The sequence below is a fragment of the Melospiza melodia genome, chromosome 2 (assembly GCF_035770615.1).
Source record: "Melospiza melodia melodia isolate bMelMel2 chromosome 2, bMelMel2.pri, whole genome shotgun sequence".
NCBI classification, from domain to species: domain Eukaryota; kingdom Metazoa; phylum Chordata; class Aves; order Passeriformes; family Passerellidae; genus Melospiza; species Melospiza melodia.
This window is the reverse complement of record NC_086195.1, coordinates 62,095,858-62,114,518: the sequence shown is the minus strand read 5'-3', so window position 1 is coordinate 62,114,518 and position 18,661 is coordinate 62,095,858. Positions and strand designations below refer to the sequence as shown.

Below are 18,661 nucleotides of genomic sequence, written 5' to 3'. Positions count from 1 at the left end.
TAAAAGCTACTGGCAAATGTAAAAGAGAGAGTGTGTATGTGCAAAGGGAGATGTTTAGTAGTGAAGGTGTTTCTCTGAAGAGTGAGTTCCCCTAGGAATGCTTTGTAGAATATGTGAGACATCTCAGGACAGAAGTCCTCTCTCTCTGTCCCAAGTGGTGTTCCCAAGCAGGAGATCAGTGTTGTCCTTCTGGTGCAGCTGTCACATTCCCCCATGTGCCATCGGCTTGCAGAAATTTTGTCATGTGAGACTTGGGCTTGGAGCAATTTACTTGTGTGTGTTTGAGGCCCAGCACAAGTAAAGGTCAAATGGCACCTCCTTTTAAAACATCCATGGTTTTAAAGTAAAAAAGGAGAGAGTTAGGTTAGATGTTAGGAAGAAATTTTTTACCCATAGTGTGGTGAGACCATGGGCATCAGGCTGGATGCAGAAAGTGAGGGCTGGGAATGACACCACCTCTGTGCCTCACAGAAATGCTCCTCTCACCATTCAATTGCCACATCATTTCAAATGCATTGTTAGCTGACTGAGGGAGAGGTTCTGCCTAAATTGGGAGATGTTTGTAAGTCCTTTGTTGGATTTTCTTGAGGTTGATATACAGGGGAAGAGCTGTCAGCTGGGTTATGGTGAACCAAGTACTCCCAGACCAAGCCTGGCAGCTCTGCCACATTCAGAGAAGTCTCTGAAACACAGTAGTTCCCAGGGCTGACAAATTTCACAGCAAAACTGCTCTTGTTGGTCAGCAGGAAAGAAGCCAACAGTATGTTCTACTTGTCTTTCCTTTGTAAATTCCCCAAATAAGTCATTTTCCACACTCCTCTGGCTGCCATTTAGCTAAGCTCTACTACTTGGACAAATTCTCAGGTTTCTGTCAACAAGTCATCTTGGACTTTTCTTCAGTCCTGTTCACTAATGACTTCCATTTCACCACTTCTTCAGTTTATTTGTTTCTTAAGACAGGATATCCAGAAACAACTCCCTAAAATTATCAGAGTAAATAAGTTCAGGAAAGCATGAGGCATCCAATTCGAAATTTAATAAATGGACTATACCAACACCCCTCACAGAGTCTAGGAGGGAAATCATGCTTTAAAGATTTTTTTGAACATGCTATAAAAAGTTTTATCAATATTCCTTCATAAAAATATTAATGGCAAAGCAGCATAAAGCTTTCCCCAGAAGAGACTAATTAGGAAATACAATGGAAATATTAGTCAGAAGTCCTTGACAAGAAGGGAGAAGGAAACAAATATTCCATATCTCAGTGTAATGATCTAGTGCTTAATCATAGAAAATGAGAAGCAGATAAACAGGAAAAAGAGGAAGGAGCTGGCAGTGAAAGTCAAGTGGGGAAAGACCAGATCACTCAGAGCAACTACTCTGGGAGGCTCTGATAGGCATCATTAACAATAGGGGCAGGAAAACAAGTTTAAAGAGGACTTAATTTCAAGTAGATCTTGGGTCAAATGAGAATAATAAGCTATCCATCAACTCTTGTGAAAAAGGAAAACACTGGCTTAATTTGAATGACATTATCATTGCTTTATTTATGTAACTATGCTCCTTTATTGCCTTCCAGCGTATAGAAATTAACACATTGGATTCTTCATCTGTAAATTTTGATCAGTTACAAAGCAAACTCTGAATAATCCAAGATGGGAGAGGGTCTCTCAGTCGAGTTCTTGCAGTGCTTTGCAGACCAATGTGCTTAATTGGAGATATTCACAGAGCTCCAGTTTTCTTGTCCCTCCCCAATTTAGGATGTAGTGGTACAGGGGCTTCCTCCACTGGCTGACAGTACCCAAGAAAGCAATATTATGGAGAAGGTAACCAAAGGGAATCATGAGTTTGTACTAATGCAGCTCCTGTTTTGAGGGTTCAGTTTTTGGTTTGGTTTTTTTTTTTCTGGATTTCTGCTTTTCCTTTCTTTCCCCAAGTCTCACAGGGCTCCCTTGATTCTCTCCAGCCCATTTCACTGCAATTTCTTCTAATCGCCCCAAGAGTGCTCCTGCTTTGTACTGGTAACTCATAAATGCATTACTCAGCAGCAATCTGTGCTCCAACCTGAGCAGTGGCAGGGCAGGTGATCAGATCAGCTGGTCTGGATCCTCAGATTTCCTCTGCCACTGCCAGTCATGGCTTATTCCACCATCTCTCTGCAGTGATGGAAGATGCTGCTGTTCTCTAGGTAGCTGACCTTCTCTGCACAATGGTGACATTATGACTCTTCCCCAGTTTTCTTCCCACACCCACATTTACAGGGCCATTTACTATTCTTTCCTCCAGCATGATTAAAAGAACCAGTCTTTCTTTGTGACAATATTGAATATTGTTATCAAGTAATCTTCTCTCACAATTACTGCAGCTTTTATCCTCTCTAACCTCTGTAACCACTGCACTTACTAATAGCTAATGTGAAGAAGGCTGTTGGAACATCTTTCTTCTTTTGATTGGCTTTGAGGTTGAAAACACTTCATCATGACCTAAAACTTTGATCTTGTATTACAACATAAAAGACACAGAAATGTTTTTGAGTGTATCAGAAGAAGAAGACGATTTTTGTGTTAAGCCATTGGGCATCAGTGGCATTAACATCTGTTACAGAGGAAATATTTACTGGTGTTATATACAGATATTAAGTATTTATCTACTGCTCTCTGAAGGGACAGAGAGGTCCATTTGGTTGTAAAAACAAAAACCTGGCTGGAAATCTTCCTGGCTGTTGATTTTTGACTTAGGGAACTGAAACTCCAGAAGTCTCAAATGCTCTTCATGTTACATTATATTCAAAATGGCCAGCAGGATGGGACAGGTAAATTACTGAATGTCCTGGGCAAGCTAATGGAGAGGCTGGTAAAAAGTTCAATTATTGAGGGCTGAATGCAGTACTCTAGAGGACACTTTATAGAAAAGAGCGTTTTTCAAAACAAGAAGAATTGCGTTCAGCCTTTGAAGAGCTTACACATCAGACCGATAAAGACAACCGTGTAGATGCCATCAAAGTCCACGGGGCATCATGCAGGGCTTCACTGACGTTGGGCTTTCCAAGCCTGCCTTGTGCAGCATTCCCAGTTCCCGGGGCAGTGACTGAGGACAGCCACCAGCCCGTCGCGGTGGGCAGCCGCAGGGAAGCCCGGCCGCCTTGCACCGTCCCAGGTAAAGTTTCACCGCTCTCGCTCAGCTCTCCAGTGATCCGAAGGAAAAAGGCCTGAAGGCATCCAGCAGACGGACAAAGAGGCTGCAGTGGCCAGTCAGGCGGTAAACCTGGAAGTTTAGAACTAGAAGTGGAAGCATGATTTGCCGGCGGTGGGGTGGGAAGGGGCCGTTTCCCACACAACCGCGGAGACAGCCCCGCAGGTGCCCGCGGACGGGAGCAGCGGGTCCGTCCCTGCGCCCCTCGGTGAGGGGGACGAGGACAAAGGGCGCTGCCGGATGCCTCCGGACGCCTTCCCCGGAGGAGGAGCGGCGCGGCAGGCAGCAGCACCAGGGTCCCCGGGCAGCCCCCGCCCCTCACAGCGCGGCCCCCGCGCTCCTCACGGGGCGGGCGGCGCCGGGGCGGGGAAGGACCCGCGGTGTGGGATGGGGCGGCGCGAGGCGTGCCCGACGGGAATGCTCGGCGGAGCGGCCGTGAGGGGCCGCGCGGGCTGCCGGCATGTCGGGGCCGCGCTGCCCGCAGTGCGCCCAGCCCTGCGCGTCGCCGCGGCTGCTGCCCTGCCTGCACTCGCTGTGCGAGCCCTGCCTGCGCCGGCTCGGGCCGCCGGAGGGGCCGCCGGGCGCCGCCCGCCCCGTCCTGTGCCCGGTGTGCGACGCCGAGCTGTCGCTGCCGGCCGGCGGCGTGGGGCAGCTCCCCCCCGACTGCCTGGCCCGGAGCCGCGGCCGGGCCGCCGCCGGGTGCGACCTCTGCGCCGACGGGGCGGCGGCCGGGCGGTGCCTGACCTGCGGCCTCCGCCTGTGCCGCTTCTGCTGCCGGGCGCACAGGTGAGCGGCGGCGGGACGGGGACAGCGGGACACGCGGCTGAGGGAGGGCGCAGCGGGCACGGAGCCGCTCAGGGCGAGCCGGAGCAAGAATTGGCGTGTCTCCCGGGTGTTGCCCACTGCTCACAACCCCTGGCCTGAGGATGTCCGCAGGGATCCTCTGTACACGGGTGGGGACGAGCAAGCTGCTAGCATGGAATCATACAATGTCTGGAGCTGAAAGGGACCCACAAGGATCATAGAGTCCAAGTCCTGGCCCAAGACAGCCTGTGAGTGTTGTCCAAACACTTCTTGAACTTCCCGGGAATAGGTCCATCAGCCATGTTATTGGCCATTGAGTCCAAAATCAAGCCACCTTTTGCCTGTAGTGGTGTCCACATGCTGGATAGCACCTCAGTTTAGTGTCACTGGGCTACAGGCAGGGGTATGGGCAGGTACCAGCAGGACAAGAGCCTCACATGCTGTACTGTCCTGCCTTGGAAAAGACACATCTCCCAAAGGGAAGACACATCTCCCAAAGGAAAATGGGAATGTTAAGTTGCTGCTCTGCCTCTCTCCACCTGCAGGACCATTTACTGTGTCTGTGTGTAAAGGCACGCTTAGGCAAAGTGAAAGTCCTGTGGAAGTCCTGCCTAGTGTGCTTGCTACCTGCTGATGATCAACCTGTGTGCTTGCCTGACACATGTTGTAGAATTATTGCAGAAACAAGAGGTAACTGCAGCAGAGTTAGGAGTCAAAGAGGGGAGGGGTGCAGAGGCCTGTAAGCCAGGCAATCTCTCAGAGGACAAAAGGCACTGAAGACGAAAAGTGATGTAAAGCCTGAACGGCCTTCTGAAGCAAGGAGGTGACAGGCAGGGTCAGAAAAACACCCAACAGCACAAGCCAGGGAAGCCTCAGCCTGGGTTAAGCAACTCAGCCTGTTCCCTCCATGTTTGCTACTCCTTTCTGCTTGATTAGCAAATTCTTTCCCCAGAAGGAACTGAGACATATTCCTCCTGCCCTGCCCCCCTGCACATAGTGGTGCCTGTGGGGAAAATAGTTTAGGCTCTTAGTTACCTTTCTACTCCGGGTGTAATTTTCAGCATACCATTCTGATTAGCTAATGCCTCATACCCCGTGGAGCTGCTGAAGAGTGATAAGAGACCTTGAATAGCAGCCTGCTGCTCTGCCAGAGATAACTTCAGAAGAGAGAAAGCAGCAGAAAATTTGTCCCTGTGAGTGACCCTCTTCCTAAAGTATTTACTGCTATCATTTTTTCACCCCACTGGCATCTACAGACTCACTTGTTTTAGTTGATGTCAGAGGGCTAAGGAAAACCATTTTGAAAGGATTTCCTGGTGTGTAGGGAAGGTTTCTATGGTTCTGAGTGCCATGGTTGCGCTCCTGGGAACAAGTGAGAGAGATCTTAGACTGAAGTCACACAACACTGGAAGGCTTTGAAAATGTGCTGCATCTAAGGGAGGTTAGTGGGAAGCAAAAGGAGAAGCATAAGAACCTGTGGTGAGGTTGCTTTGTGTTTCCAGAGCAACTCTGCAGAGCTTGGTCCTTGGAGTGTCTTTGGTTATGGCTTGGAGCTCCCATTGCACTGCCACAAGTCATTAGTGCAGGAGACAAATTAGGAGAGGAGGGTTTTACATCCTTCTCAAAAACTAACCCCCAGTGTCCAAAATAGCCAAGAATGGAAATATTCTAGTGCTGCCCTGTGACATGGTAGATGTCTGCGGTATAACAAGCTCTTTGTGTCCCATCTTTGGTCTCTTCTGAGCAGAACATAACCTGGCAAGCAGAAGGAAGCCAGGTTTGACTTTTGGAACATTAAATGTTTGACTGTTTGACTGTCTTCTGGCAGTGGCCTGAATGAGATTTTCCCCTAAGGAATATCAGAGCTCATTTGCCTTGTGTCTGAAATCCGGGCTGACCGTGCACTCAGGGGGACTCTGGAAGCTTGGGAGCAGCCCCTAACGAGCTCCTCCTTTGTGTGGAGCCTGGCTCTTGGGAGCACAAGTCCTTTCAGGGAATTTCAGTGGAGACAGGAGGGAGCAGTGCACACTGTGACTTGCAGCCCGTTGCAAATAGGCGTTTGCAAAAGGTCTCAGTTGTTGTGTTTTGTGTCCAACATGCATAAAGTGATTGGTGTTTGCTCCTGCCTAGGAGACAGAAGAAAACGGCCTCCCATGCTGTGACAGAGCTGGAGAGCACCAAGGATTGCAGCCAGGCCGGGAAGCCTCTGCTGTGCCCCTCCCATCCCACGGAGGAGCTGCAGCTGTTCTGCGAGCAGTGTGACCAGCCCGTGTGCCGGGACTGCGTGCTGGGCAGGCACCGCCAGCACCCCTGTGACTTCGCCAGCAATGTCATCCACCGGCACGGGGACGCCCTGCGGGAGCTGCTGCAGAGCAGCCAGCGGCACTTGGACACCCTGGAGGATGTGCTGAGCCAGGTCGAGGGGATGGGCGGCGCTGTCCGCAGCCGCGCAGAGGCAGTGGCCGCGGAGATCTGCCTCTTTGCCAGGGGCTACGTGAAAGCCATTGAGGAGCACCGGGACCGGCTGCTGAAGCAGCTGGAGGACTTGAAGGTGCAGAAGGAAAACCTGCTGCACTTGCAGAAGGCGCAGCTGCAGCAGCTGCTGCTGGACATGAGGACAGGCGTGGAGTTCACGGAGCACCTCCTGACGAGCGGCTCAGATGTGGAGATCCTGATCTCCAAGGGGGTGGTGTCCAGCCGTCTGACACAGCTCAACAGCGTTGCCTACAGCACCCACCCCAGCGTGGATGACAGGATCCACTTCTCCCCCCACGAGAGGGCAGGGCAGTGCTGTGGCTATGAAGTTTTTGGGGCCATTCTCAATAAAGTGGTCGATCCAGCCAGATGTACCCTGCATGGGGAAGGTAATGGGGTGCTGTACAGCAGCTGAGTGGGAGTGCACTGCTCCCTGAAGTCACCCCTCTGCTCTCTGTACCCACATGGTGTGCAGCTTCTGGCACTGTTGGCTCCCTGCTGTCCAGACACTGACCAGGGCAGAGGTTGCACTGCCTGCCTATGGGAGCTGTGCTGGGCAGGGAACCAGGCAGCTTTTCTCATCCAGGTGTGCAGCGCACAGGGCACTACCCTCCACAACATCAGCAGCCTCAGCATGGGGCTGAGACATGAGGAGGGCTCACTCGGGGTGGGAATGGCACCTGCAATAGCAGGAGGTGATGCTTTGCTGGTGCTCCAGGCTGTTCTGCAGCATGAGCCCAGGCAGATCCCCTTTGTGGCTGATTAAGTTTTTACATTACAGCTTCTGCTGAGATGGCTATAGGAGTACCTGGCAATACCTTGATGGTTTTATGGGTATTTGCTCACTAAGGACTTGGAGCTGGGCCAGCAAACAGATAATGTTCAGCCCATCCCACAGAGCACAGCCAGCTGTGGTCAGTAATGGTCTGTGCAGGGCAGATGAGACAGACCCAGAGCTTGTTCAATCCCTTCCATGCCAAACTGTGGGTGTTGAGTTCTCTGGGGCACAGTGGGGCTGGTCCTTTTTCCTCTGGGTTGCATGGAGCATCTTGAGGCCTTCTGGGAAGGTGCCAGCTGGGCTTAGAGTGACAGACAAAAACACCCCAATGGTCTGTGCAGATCTCTGGGCTAAACCTGCCAGACATCTCTCAGAACCCATGGCTCCCACTCTCTCCTGATACCCAGAGTTGTGTTGACTTTTCCCTGTGCATGGAAGGAGCTGTAAAACCTGGAAGCAAAGTCCTGGCTGTGCTCTGATGGAGCTGCAACTCTGCAAAATAGGTGGGAGGTGGCAGTGATGGCTTGACTCGAATCCTTTGAAGTTCTGTTTCTTTCTGCTTTGGTGTTTGTTTTTCCCCAGATCTCCACAGTGCCCGTCAGAGCCAGCTGAGCGGCTTTACCCTGCTGTGCAGGGACACTGCGGGGGAGCGCTTGGGGCGCGGAGGAGAGGCTGTGCGCGTCACCATCACCCACAGGGACAAGAGCCACTGGTGGGTATCTCTCACAGGAAATCCCTGGCTTAGCCTTTCTGCTCCCTTATCCTGGCTCCCTGCTTGCTTAGGTGGGTGTGGGGGTGTCCTTCAGCATGTGGGTCAGAATCTGTAGAGGAAAAGGCACTACTCTTTTTCCCACACTGCTTCCTAGTGGTTGTGTTTGGCTGGACAGTGATTGCTGAGGTTTGCTGACAGAGATTTGTATTAAGTCTTTGAGTGATTTGAGCTTCTTAAAGGATTCAACTCTCCTTGTGTGTGTTGCTGTTGTTCCTTCTCACTGCTCCCAGCAGACACCTGGGGCTCCTGCTTTTGTTAAAGCCTAGTCAGTGTAAGTGATTGCAACCCCTGTATGGCAGTCACAAGTCAGACAGTTCACCAGCACCATGAACCTCTGACAGCTGATGGAAGTGCCTTCTTCATGTTCTGGAGAAAGAATCTGTGTTGTGCTTTAGTTCTTTTTCCTGTAGTTGCAAGCATTGAATACTGTAACATGTTTGAAGGTTTTCTAGCAAAACCAGGAAAGGCTGCACTTGAGCTCCTCAGTGTTTCCACAAGGAAAATGACCAACCAGAAAAAAATTATAACTGTTTCCAAACACTTGTCACTAAAGAGTAGCCAGGCATAAAAGCAGACCCAGTTGGGGGTTAGTTCTTAAGAAAAACATCTATTGTTTTATAGTAGCTGGAACCAGATGCCAGCATTAATTTGTTCCAGGAACACTCATGATGGGATGACCTGATGAAAAAAAGGGACAGGATGCTAAAACCCTTTGCTGTGTTGACAAAGCACACAGAGGCAGTGCTGGCTGCACAGATGCTTATCAATAGAGCATCATTGTCCAAGAGTATTGTTCCAATGCACCTTCTTTCCATAAGTGCACCCATAATTTAGGAAGGTGCATGCCCCAGGGATTTCTGGATTTCTCTTGATGGGGTAGAGGTCGCTGTGGCCACATTAACTCTGTTTCTTGTCTTGGCTGCATGCACTCGCTGCATGGGTTGCTGAAAGCTGTCTGGCTTTGCTTTGATGCACAACAGCTGCAGAAGAGCATGAGGTATCACCACACAGTTCATGGCAGGAAATTATGTAGGCAGCTGTATTGATGTGAAGTGTTGGGGGTGGGGAATACAGATTATAAACTGTCATGTCATGGGGCCCGGGAGACTAATTAGCAGGGATTAGCAAGAACACCTTCCTCTGTGCAGAGCTGCCTGATAATTGTCTGTGAAAAGTTTTCCGTCTTCCTGTGGAGCAGGCAATTTATCCTCGAGTAACCAGCTGAGGCTTTCTCTCTAGCACTCTGTTCACCAGAATTCCCTGTGAAACACAAGGAGCTTCACTAGGAAAAGGGAGAGTTTACCAGCAGGGACCTAGAACTCCTCAGCATTGAAGGGAAGAGTTGGGGTCAGTGCAGCTGGGAGAGTGTTTAAAGTGGTTCAAACCTACCCTATTATATCCTGACTTCTTAATAGGTTTTTCTGTAGGTAGCTGCTTGCTGAGGCTGTGAATTTACCCCATTTCTGTGGGCTCTTATCTGATGGGACTATCTGAGTTATAAGTGTGCTATGTGTCATCTTCTGCCTTTCGGTGTGCAGGTTGCTACAAATCCTTGCAGAGCAACTGGCTTTGTGTGACTTCCTTCGTATGGTAATTGCAGCTTCCAGCAGCAGGGGTGTGTGAAAGCCACTCTAGGCCACTCTAGGCCAAACTCTGGTTTACATTTAAAGCAATTTTCTGCCAGTCACTGACCTCTTGGGTTTCTCTCCACTGTTCACAGTGCAGTCAAGCCAACAGTGAGTGATAATGGTGATGGGACCTACTGTATTTCCTACAGCCCTGAGGAGCCAGGCTTGTATGCTGTCTGCGTCTGTGTGAAAGGGCAACATGTGCAGGTAGCATTTCTTGTTTCTCTTGCACTGCTTCTTCTGTACCTACTTTTCTTTTCTTAGGCATTTGTTTCAAATCTGTCTAAGGATTATTTCTACCACGTAGCAGTTCAAGGCTGAGCTTAGTGATCTGTGACTGACAGGGTCACCCAGATGGTGTCTGGGAATGCAGACACATCTGACAGCATCTCTCTGTTTGCTTGTCCCCTGCAGGGCTCTCCCTTCACTCTGACGGTGAAGCCCAAGTTCCGGGAGCACCCGGGGGTGTTTCACTGCTGCACCTTCTGCTCCAGTGGAGGCCAGAAAGCTGCTCGCTGTGCCTGTGGTGGCACCATGCCAGGTGGGTGCTCAGCTGCTGGCACCTGGAGGATTTGCTGCACTGGTCCTCCCTAGTGGATGGAGGTGTGAGGAGATACTCTCAGCCAACTCCCACCTTGGACATGCACCAGGAATGTGGTGGACTGTGGGTACACCTGTTCTGGTGGGGTGACTGCAGCAGGGAGAGATGCAGCAGGACACACAGAGGGGCTTTATGGCACATCCCATAGTCAGGGACCTGAGCCAGCTGTGCAGGAGGTGGGGCAGGGCACCTCAGCCTTTCAGCCCTTCTGAGTGAGGCTGAGCAGCATTGCACCTACAGTGTTCCTGTTCCAGTGCAGACATGTTGGGAGCTTGTGGGCTGTGTCACACAGTGACCAGCTCTGGAGAAGCCTCAGTCTGTGTTTAGATCAAGAGTTCCACTCCCTTGCTTGTTTAATCCCAACCATCTTCCCTGTGCTTCACCTGCATGTGTCATCATGTGTTTTGTGTGTTTTTAGGATAGAACTAACCTCTTCCTTTTTCTGTGCTTGATCTGTATCTTTGGCCATAGTCACAAGCAGCTGGCATGGGTTTCTGGATGCCCATGTCTTGCTGTAGAAGGGGAAGGAGAATAGAAATCATCAGCTTTCCCCAGCTATTGAGTTGTTCTTTATTTATGGGGTCCTGGCAATTTTGGCTTTGAATATGCTGCATTCTCATCAGCGCACTTTAGAGAAGTCCTGGGGCCAAAGCCTATACCACACTGGGATTTTCTGGCCCACTTTGGTGCCTCTTCTCTTGCAGGTGGGTACCAAGGCTGTGGCCATGGACACAAAGGTCACCCTGGCTGCCACCACTGGTCATGCTGTGGACAAGTGAAGGAGAGCTCAGAGTGTTTGTGTGGGCCCCCCAGTGACACCTCGCAGAGGAGTTTGCTCAGGACAGTGGCACTCTGAGCAGCCAGGTGAGCTCCTGGGAGTGCAGGGCACTGCTGCTGGCTGCTCCAGGAGCACAGATGATCCATGAGGATCCATATGATCGATCCCTGCACAGCCTTGCTGCCAGCAAACAGCATGATGGGTGTGAGTTGAGAGAGGCGGGATGAGGGAAAATAAAAACTGTGCCTTATGTTCCACCAAGTGGTGTGTATGCAAAGTTATTTTTGTGCTCAAATATGAGCAAATTCTGGGAATTGTACTGCTGCCTACACTTCTGAGGACTTGTGGCCTGTAAGAACATGTTCTAAGGGGAAACTCATTCTGAGCAGTAACCTCACAGCAGGGTCAAGATGTGTCCTATTCTGCAGGGTCAACAGCCTCTGCTGTCCTTCTTGATGAGGTTAAAGCTGCTCATTCCAAAGGGTTTGTCATCATGCCTTGGAAGGGCTTGGCAACCTGAATATGGCTTCTGCCTCCCTGTTGGATATGCATCTGGATTCCAGCCTTGGATGTGTGCACATTGCACAGTCAAGCTTCTGGGAGCTGCTCTTTGTTTGCAACTCCTACCTTTCCTCTGGGTATACTGTAGTCTCATTATACCCTGCCTGCAAAGCACAGGCAAGGTGAGTCAGTAATGTATCTGCAGGAGGGCCCAGAAAACCTCCTGGCACTGATAGGAGCAGCAATCAGAGTATCATTCACCTGGCCTGTTTGTTCTCCATGGAGATGATGTGGGACACGGTGCTGCTGGGGGTGGTGGGGGAGCCAGGAGAGTGCCCAGCTCACCAAGGGAAGATCTGGGGGCAGCCTGAGCACCAGTTGGACTCACAGACACAAGGTCCAATTGTCTGTCCAGAGCTGGAGCACAGGAGATGGAACACAGCAAAACTCCTGGATTTGGCTTGTGCAACCTTGACAAGGCATTTACCAACCCATAGCTGGGGAAATGCATCTGTGATGAGGAAGAAGAGGCATTTCCCTGGAAGGGGAATTGCCACCCTGCTGCCATCTGCTTGCCTGGGTGAAGCAGACCTTCCTTTAGAAAACACATTTCTGTCATTGAGGCTGGGATCACCACTGCCCTGAGGGTAACCTTGCCAGTAGGTGTGTGTGGCTAGGGGCTCCCAATTCTGCCTGAGGAGCTGGGCACAAAGGTCCCACTGCTGGGAGCTCAGGGAGGGAGAGGAATGCTGTCAACAGCAAGGACTGGGTCTTGCATTCTGCGTTAGGACAGCTGGCTTGTAAATAGTAGAAACCTGCGCTGTGTTTGTTTGCTCAGCCTTAGAAGTCTCCCATTTGTTGTTTGTTCCTCTTACAAAGCCAGTTTTGGAACTTCTTCTCAGCCAAGGAGATAGATATCCTTATGCGAATGCTGTTTATAGCTTTCCATAAATCATCCAGAAAGCTTCCCTGTCAAACAGTCAGGGAAGGCTAGACAGTTTAAATCTCCAAGTTAGGCAATTTAAGGTTGCTGAGTCTGAAATTTCAAAGCAAAAGTTTAGTTTGAGTTAGCCATTAATGGAACAAATAGTAACTCCTTCTCATCCTTGCTATGTACAGTCAATGCTCAGTGCAGAATGTGATGTAAACCAAAATGCATAATTTTTTTGTGTCTTTCCAATTCTTTTCCCCCACCCCTTAGGTGTGTAGTTTTTTCTCAGAGCCTCCATGCTGACTTGCAGAGGGAACACATAAGGACAGCGCTACCTTCTAGGCACATAATTTCTGACTAAAAACATCTTAGTCCTCTCAGACAGAGGAATGTGTTTTCTCTTTGTGTTAGGTATCCCTTACACACCCTGTCGATGATGTTTTCCAAGAAGCTGTTTGTCAGAATTACACCAGTGAAATTTAAACCCTTCATGCAGCTCTCCATCTGATATGGGCAGAGCAGTTTTTGGACAGCTTGGGTCAGGCCCTGGTATTGATTTTTTCCTCTGGTTAGACTCGAAGGCCCAGTTGGTCCCAGGGATTAGGAAGCATTGGCCAGCTACCACTGTGAGCTTGGTGTTGGTTGTGCATGAGGGTATCTTGAACCAATCTTGATAAAAGACATTTAATGACCTTTGTAATTTTGTGGGGGGTGCTAGGTCGGATTGTCCTCCCATTATTTGACAGCAGCCTCAGTCTTTATAGCTCAGAGCACTTTACAAATGATCTGTTGGAGTCTGACATTGGGCCCCAATATTCATTCCCAAGATAGGCTTCCAGTGCTGTGTTGGTAAACATCTGGGTCAGGAGGTGCATTAGGAAGTGTAGTTAGTCTGCTGGGCTATATGATGTTGTTTCTGTCCAGCTGGTCCTTGAGATAATAAAGGTATTTTCAAGACAGACATGAATGCAGTGCAGACAGGGCTGCACTGGTAGATACTGATATTTTTCTTTTCCCAGGACAAAAGCTCTTGATAAAATTGCCTGTCTCCAAAATTTGGGGAAAAATGAACATGAGGAGGGTCTTTCAGAGTCAAGAGAAGGGAATTTACTGCCTCAATAAAGAAAACAGTGTAGCTGGAAGAGAACCCATGAAGAACAAGACACTATGGTAAAGCTGGAAGGATGCCTGGAACCTGAAAGCCTCCATGTACGGTGCTCGCAGAGTCAGGGTCAGGCTGAGGTATCTCTCCTTTGAGAGCCAAAGCACGCTGGTGACTCGACTGCACCTGTGCGACCAGTGTCCATTTTGTCCCAGAAGATGTCAGGAGCAGAGCAGATTCTGGCTCGGATGGGCTTCTTCTTTTTCCCACAGCAGAAGGCGCTTCACAGGGATGCACCACCCGATGGGAATGCCATGTCAGGACAGATCCACATGCAGTGTGGAGGACTTTGTGTGTTCGCAGCCCAGGGTGGCTCAGCACCCCTCTTTTGAGAAGTGAGGGCTTGTTCTGAGTGCTGCTGCTCCCAGCTTCCCTTCACAGGCAGGTGAGGCTGAGGACAGGTATTGCCAATAAGGCAGTGTCAAGTTCTCCTCCTTCCAGATCACTAGTGTTCTCATTTGCGGTACTTCTCAAGCATCTCTTGACATCATTGTTACAGATGTGGGATCATAAGGCTGGAAGAATATCCTACATTTTGGGTCAAACCCCAAGAAAAGCTTTCATCGCTTTCAGCTTACTGGTTGCCTACACCTCTGTGGAATGCTCTGTCAAACTTGGCTAATGGTGAGCTTGCCACAACTCCATCTTCTCCTTCACCAATAGCTTTTGCAGCATTCCAGTGATGCTGAAATGAGGTGTGAATTTCCCATAAGCAGGGAAACTCTTCTGTAGGGTACCAGCAGCCTTCTCCTCAGTGAAGGCAGCTGATGTGTCCCAGGTGCTCACCAGCTCTCACAGAGCATGTGGGACCAGATCCTGCTGTCACATTTGGCTGGATTTGCTAATAAATTCAAGATTGGTAAGAGCTGGGCAGGTCATGTCACAAACCCTTGGTTTCTTTGGGAAGTATCCCAACCACTTGGGCTTTTTTTGCAGTATGAGCATACAGACAGGAGTGGGCTCCAGTAGGATCTGCTCAGAATGAATGTGGTGTTGCCCTGGGGAACGGGACTGGCCCTGGTCCTGCTGGAGCTGCCTGTGCCCGAGAAGCAGACATGTTTTTCCAATGTGGAAGTAACCTGGTTGTTGACTGTGCAGTGGGGTGTGCTGTGGCTGACCTGGAGTCAACTGGAGTGGAAAGGGGACACCTTGTCTGCGCACTGCACACGCAGCTGTAAATCTGGTGTCACCTCAGCCATTAATCAAGTGTCACTGAGGGCAACAGGATATTTCTCAATGTGCATTTCCCACCGGGCCACTGTGGCCTAGAGCTATTCTTAGCTTCTTGTACTGTACTGCTAAATTATGAAAGGCTTAATAATCAGCAGGATGCTGACAAACAATCGTGATTTTTTTTCTGATTATCACCACTGACCAGTATTAATTGGTCTTGATTATAACTTCTGGTTATTCCAGACAAAGTAGTTTGGTTTTTTAGATGCTGGACTGTTCCCAGTTCCTGTGGGCATCCTCAGCTCTGCATGGGAGAGCTGTTCACTCCCACTAACCATCCAAATTTGCTGGAGATAGCTACAGACTGTAAAAAATCCCCTTTTTCCCATCCTCCCCGGAACACAGTCCAGATGTAGATGTCAGGATATGCAGGTTCCCTTTCAGGAAACAGAACATGGTGGTGCAAGCTGCCTTCCCTTCTCTTTCACAACCTCTCTGCCCTTCTCAGCCCAAGAGATGCTCATCCTGCCCCCAGCCTCATCTGAGACCAAGCCCAGAAGCAAAGACCTGGAGGGCCTTGCAGGTGCCAGTTTCTGTCCTTTCCCCAAAGTGCACCACCCTGGCAGACCTAAGAGCAGCAGGAGCTTGCCTTGGGGGAGGGTGAGAGGTGGTTTGGCCAGAGGGAGTTCAGTGGGATTGAACAGCAGTCAGAACAGGGGCTGCTCCCAAACCTGTGTGGCTCTGAGAGCACTGCTGAGCTCGTAGGAGCCTCTTAGCACAGCACAGAGAGGCACGGGAAACTCAAAAGTGTGTATGGGGCCAGGAGGGGGACCCTCAGGTGGGACCTCTCTGCCCAGTGCCAGGTAAGTGGTTGGACCTTTTTGTAGGGAGACCTGAGCTGGTCCTAGTTATGATGCAGCCCCAAGCTGCAGATCTCCCGGGACACTTGTGCACTCTAACCCCAGGGTTAGCTGGCTACCAGCCACAAGCTGTAACATTTTTTGTCTTAAATAAGACATATTTCTCAAATGGGTGTGGGGGGGGTCTCTCCTGTTGCCCCAGTGTCTAACCAGGCCTCCCTGCCTATGACTGCCCTGGGGGTGGGGGGAGTTGAGATGCTCAGAGTTTCCTCATTCCTGAGGGTTCCGTGCCTGGGCTCACCCCTCCTTAACTGGGTGCAGTTATTTAAGCAGGACAGCTTGGGAGGATGTATCATGGAACAGGCAGGGGCTGTGCTGAACAGTGTGGGACCTTCAGGCTCCTGGTGTTTGACTTGTCTCCGTAGATGCTGTGACCATGACATCCCAAGGCCAGGCCATTTTCTGGAGGGATGGTACTATCTGCACTTCCTTTGGTAGAGGGAAAGGAGGGAATTGTGCTTTTCAGACTCTTGGGATGTATCACCCTCCTGCCAGGAGCTCTCAAGAGAGCAGTTCTTTGCAGCTTGACTGTACTGCACTCACTCAAGCTACTTAAATACCAGTACAGCTTGTTTTATACAATTTGTAAGGCTGTGTATGTATCAGACACCCATGTGCAGTCAGCAGCTGTAGTCAAGATGGAGATGCATGTCCTAGAACTCTGCACTTGCTAGAATTTGCTATCCCACGTTGAATCCTGTGGTAGATTGGGGTGGCAACACTTGAGGAAGGGTGTATTCCTTCTGTTGTATTTTGGGGGTTCAATGGCTTGAGGAAGGTACCCTTCTTCTGCTGGTCCTCAGACAGTTGCTTGTGTTTCCATCACATCAGCTTGCTGTGGGGAGGAAGAAACTGTCCTCCAGAAGTTTCCTTGCAGGATTAAGAGCTGGGAAGACATTCTCAAAGTGTTTTGTAGCTCTCATTTCAATTACCCCATTTCCTTTGGAGCTATTGACTGAGTGCTGGTGAACTAAAGTTGGAAAAAGAAGCCATGAAAATATCCTTATCTCCTGATTAGTTGAAAATAACCCCCACCAGATGGATGAAAGGGCAAATTTTTCATCCTCTAGTGAACATGGACTGAGCTTTCATCTAAACCTCACTGCTTGAACAGAGACAGCAACAAGCTGAGTCTTTCCATCCCAGGTGTGAACTTCCCAGGCTGGATGGAGACAGAGGTTCCAGTGTGGGACAGTCCTGCTGGCATTTATTCTGTGAAGAATCTTTCAGCTGTTACCAGTATCTGTCCCACTGGAGTGGAGCAGCAGTGGGGAGAAGGACAGGCCCTGTGTGAACAGAAGAGACCTCACACATGAGCCTTGCCACATGGGGCATCAAGGAAGCACTAAATAGCAATATGATCTGCACCTTTTCACTGGCAGAAGTGAGGTTGCCTGTAGACACAGAGTGTAAATATTCCCTGGGCTCTGCTTTCCTCATGTGTCTGGAATGCAGGCAATAACCAGCTCTGTTATTCTCAAGAGGCAGCCCAGCCAGCCTTCGACAGGGAAATGAAATAACTGATGGGTGTGTAAAAATGCTCATCTGTACCTTGCTGCTGTGAAAACCTTCTTGCTGCTCTGCCAGAGCCTCTGCCTGCCCTGCCAAGCAGCAGCAGTTCACTGGGAAAAGCAAGCTTCTTTTAGGGACATTTGCTTTTCAGGCTAATCCTGAAATGCAGAAACAGACCACAGAGGGGGGTGAATTTTCCAGGAAGTTTCAGAGAAGCAGTGGGAGATTTCTGCTGATTTCAGGAAAAAAACAAAACCAGCCAAGGAAACAAAACCAAAACCAAAAAATCTCCAACAAAACCAACAACAACAAAACTCCCTGAAGTGCTGAAGAAAGTTGGGTTCTGCAATCATCAGCTGCATATTGGAATAGAAACCCTTTTGTTTTGGGTTACCACTGCCATTTCTTTTCCACAGTAAACTTTGCTATAATGAGGAAGGCAAGGGACCTTCAATATCCTAATCTTCCAGTTCTTTTGACCCTCTAAGCTCATTCCTGAGGGAAAACTTAGTCCAAGTGGAGCTAGAGAACTGGAGAATTAGGACTGTTGCCTATCACAGCCAGGTTGTGAGCCTCTCCCTGTCCCTGGGCTGTGATCAGCAGCATTCAGGCAGGGAATGAATGAATCCGTTTAATGCCAAATTTGATTCCAAGTTTGACTGGTGAGGCACAAGACTGTGGAAAATAGGGTAGGAGGCACAGAGCAGCATCCCACAGGCTGCCAAATGGGCACTGGGAACTGAGGGTGGTGTCAGGGCTCCGACTGGTGCAGCCTCAGCCACCCACATCAGTCTGTTTCTATGCCTTTAAAACACTGGAGGTACCAGGGGTGCTGATGCACAGAAAATTGCTTTTTTGCTAGGAGTGCTTGAACTGGAGTGCTGCAAGACACAGCTACCACCAGCCTGTGGCCAGGTCAGGTTCCTCTCATTCACTCTGCATGCCAGATCTACTCATTACACATGGTGGGCACACAGAAAATGTTTGTAAGGATCTTGTGATTCCTGCATCTTGCAGTTTCTGCAGAGGAAGCTCCAGAGGGACTAATTTCTCCTCGTCCCTCACAAGGGATGTTGAAGTGGGCAGTGGCATCTGTACACCCAAAATTGCCATTCCCCCTGTGACAAAGGAGCAGCTTTTCCAATCAGCCGTGCTGGTGCTCTGGAGCAGGGTGGGTAGCTGCTCTCTGGGTGCAAAGCCAGCAATGCTTTGCAGCCATGGGGGCAGGTGGCACCTGCACAGGACAAAGGCATTGGTGTGGCCTGTTTGTGCTTGTTTGTGTTTGTCTGTGAGTAAGCTGAGGTTAGTTTCAGACAGATGAGTGGGAGGGCAGAGATGGTGTTCAGGCCAGAGGGTCCTTTCAAGGACCAGAGGCAAGTGTGGTGGCACTTGAAGCATTCAGGGACTGCACAGGAGGACATCCTGGCTACTCAT

General features: G+C 50.0%; 1 protein-coding gene across 1 annotated transcript; it reads left to right on the top strand.

Moving 5' to 3' along the window:
* The first annotated feature begins 3,652 nt into the window (after nucleotides 1-3,652).
* Nucleotides 3,653-11,289, top strand: TRIM45 (tripartite motif containing 45). Its single transcript, XM_063148419.1, has 6 exons — nucleotides 3,653-3,978; nucleotides 6,127-6,860; nucleotides 7,832-7,961; nucleotides 9,742-9,856; nucleotides 10,064-10,190; nucleotides 10,955-11,289. The coding sequence occupies exons 1-6, from the start codon at nucleotides 3,653-3,655 to the stop codon at nucleotides 11,104-11,106; spliced, it is 1,584 nt and encodes a 527-aa protein (XP_063004489.1). The 3' UTR covers nucleotides 11,107-11,289.
* The last annotated feature ends 7,372 nt before the right edge of the window (nucleotides 11,290-18,661 follow it).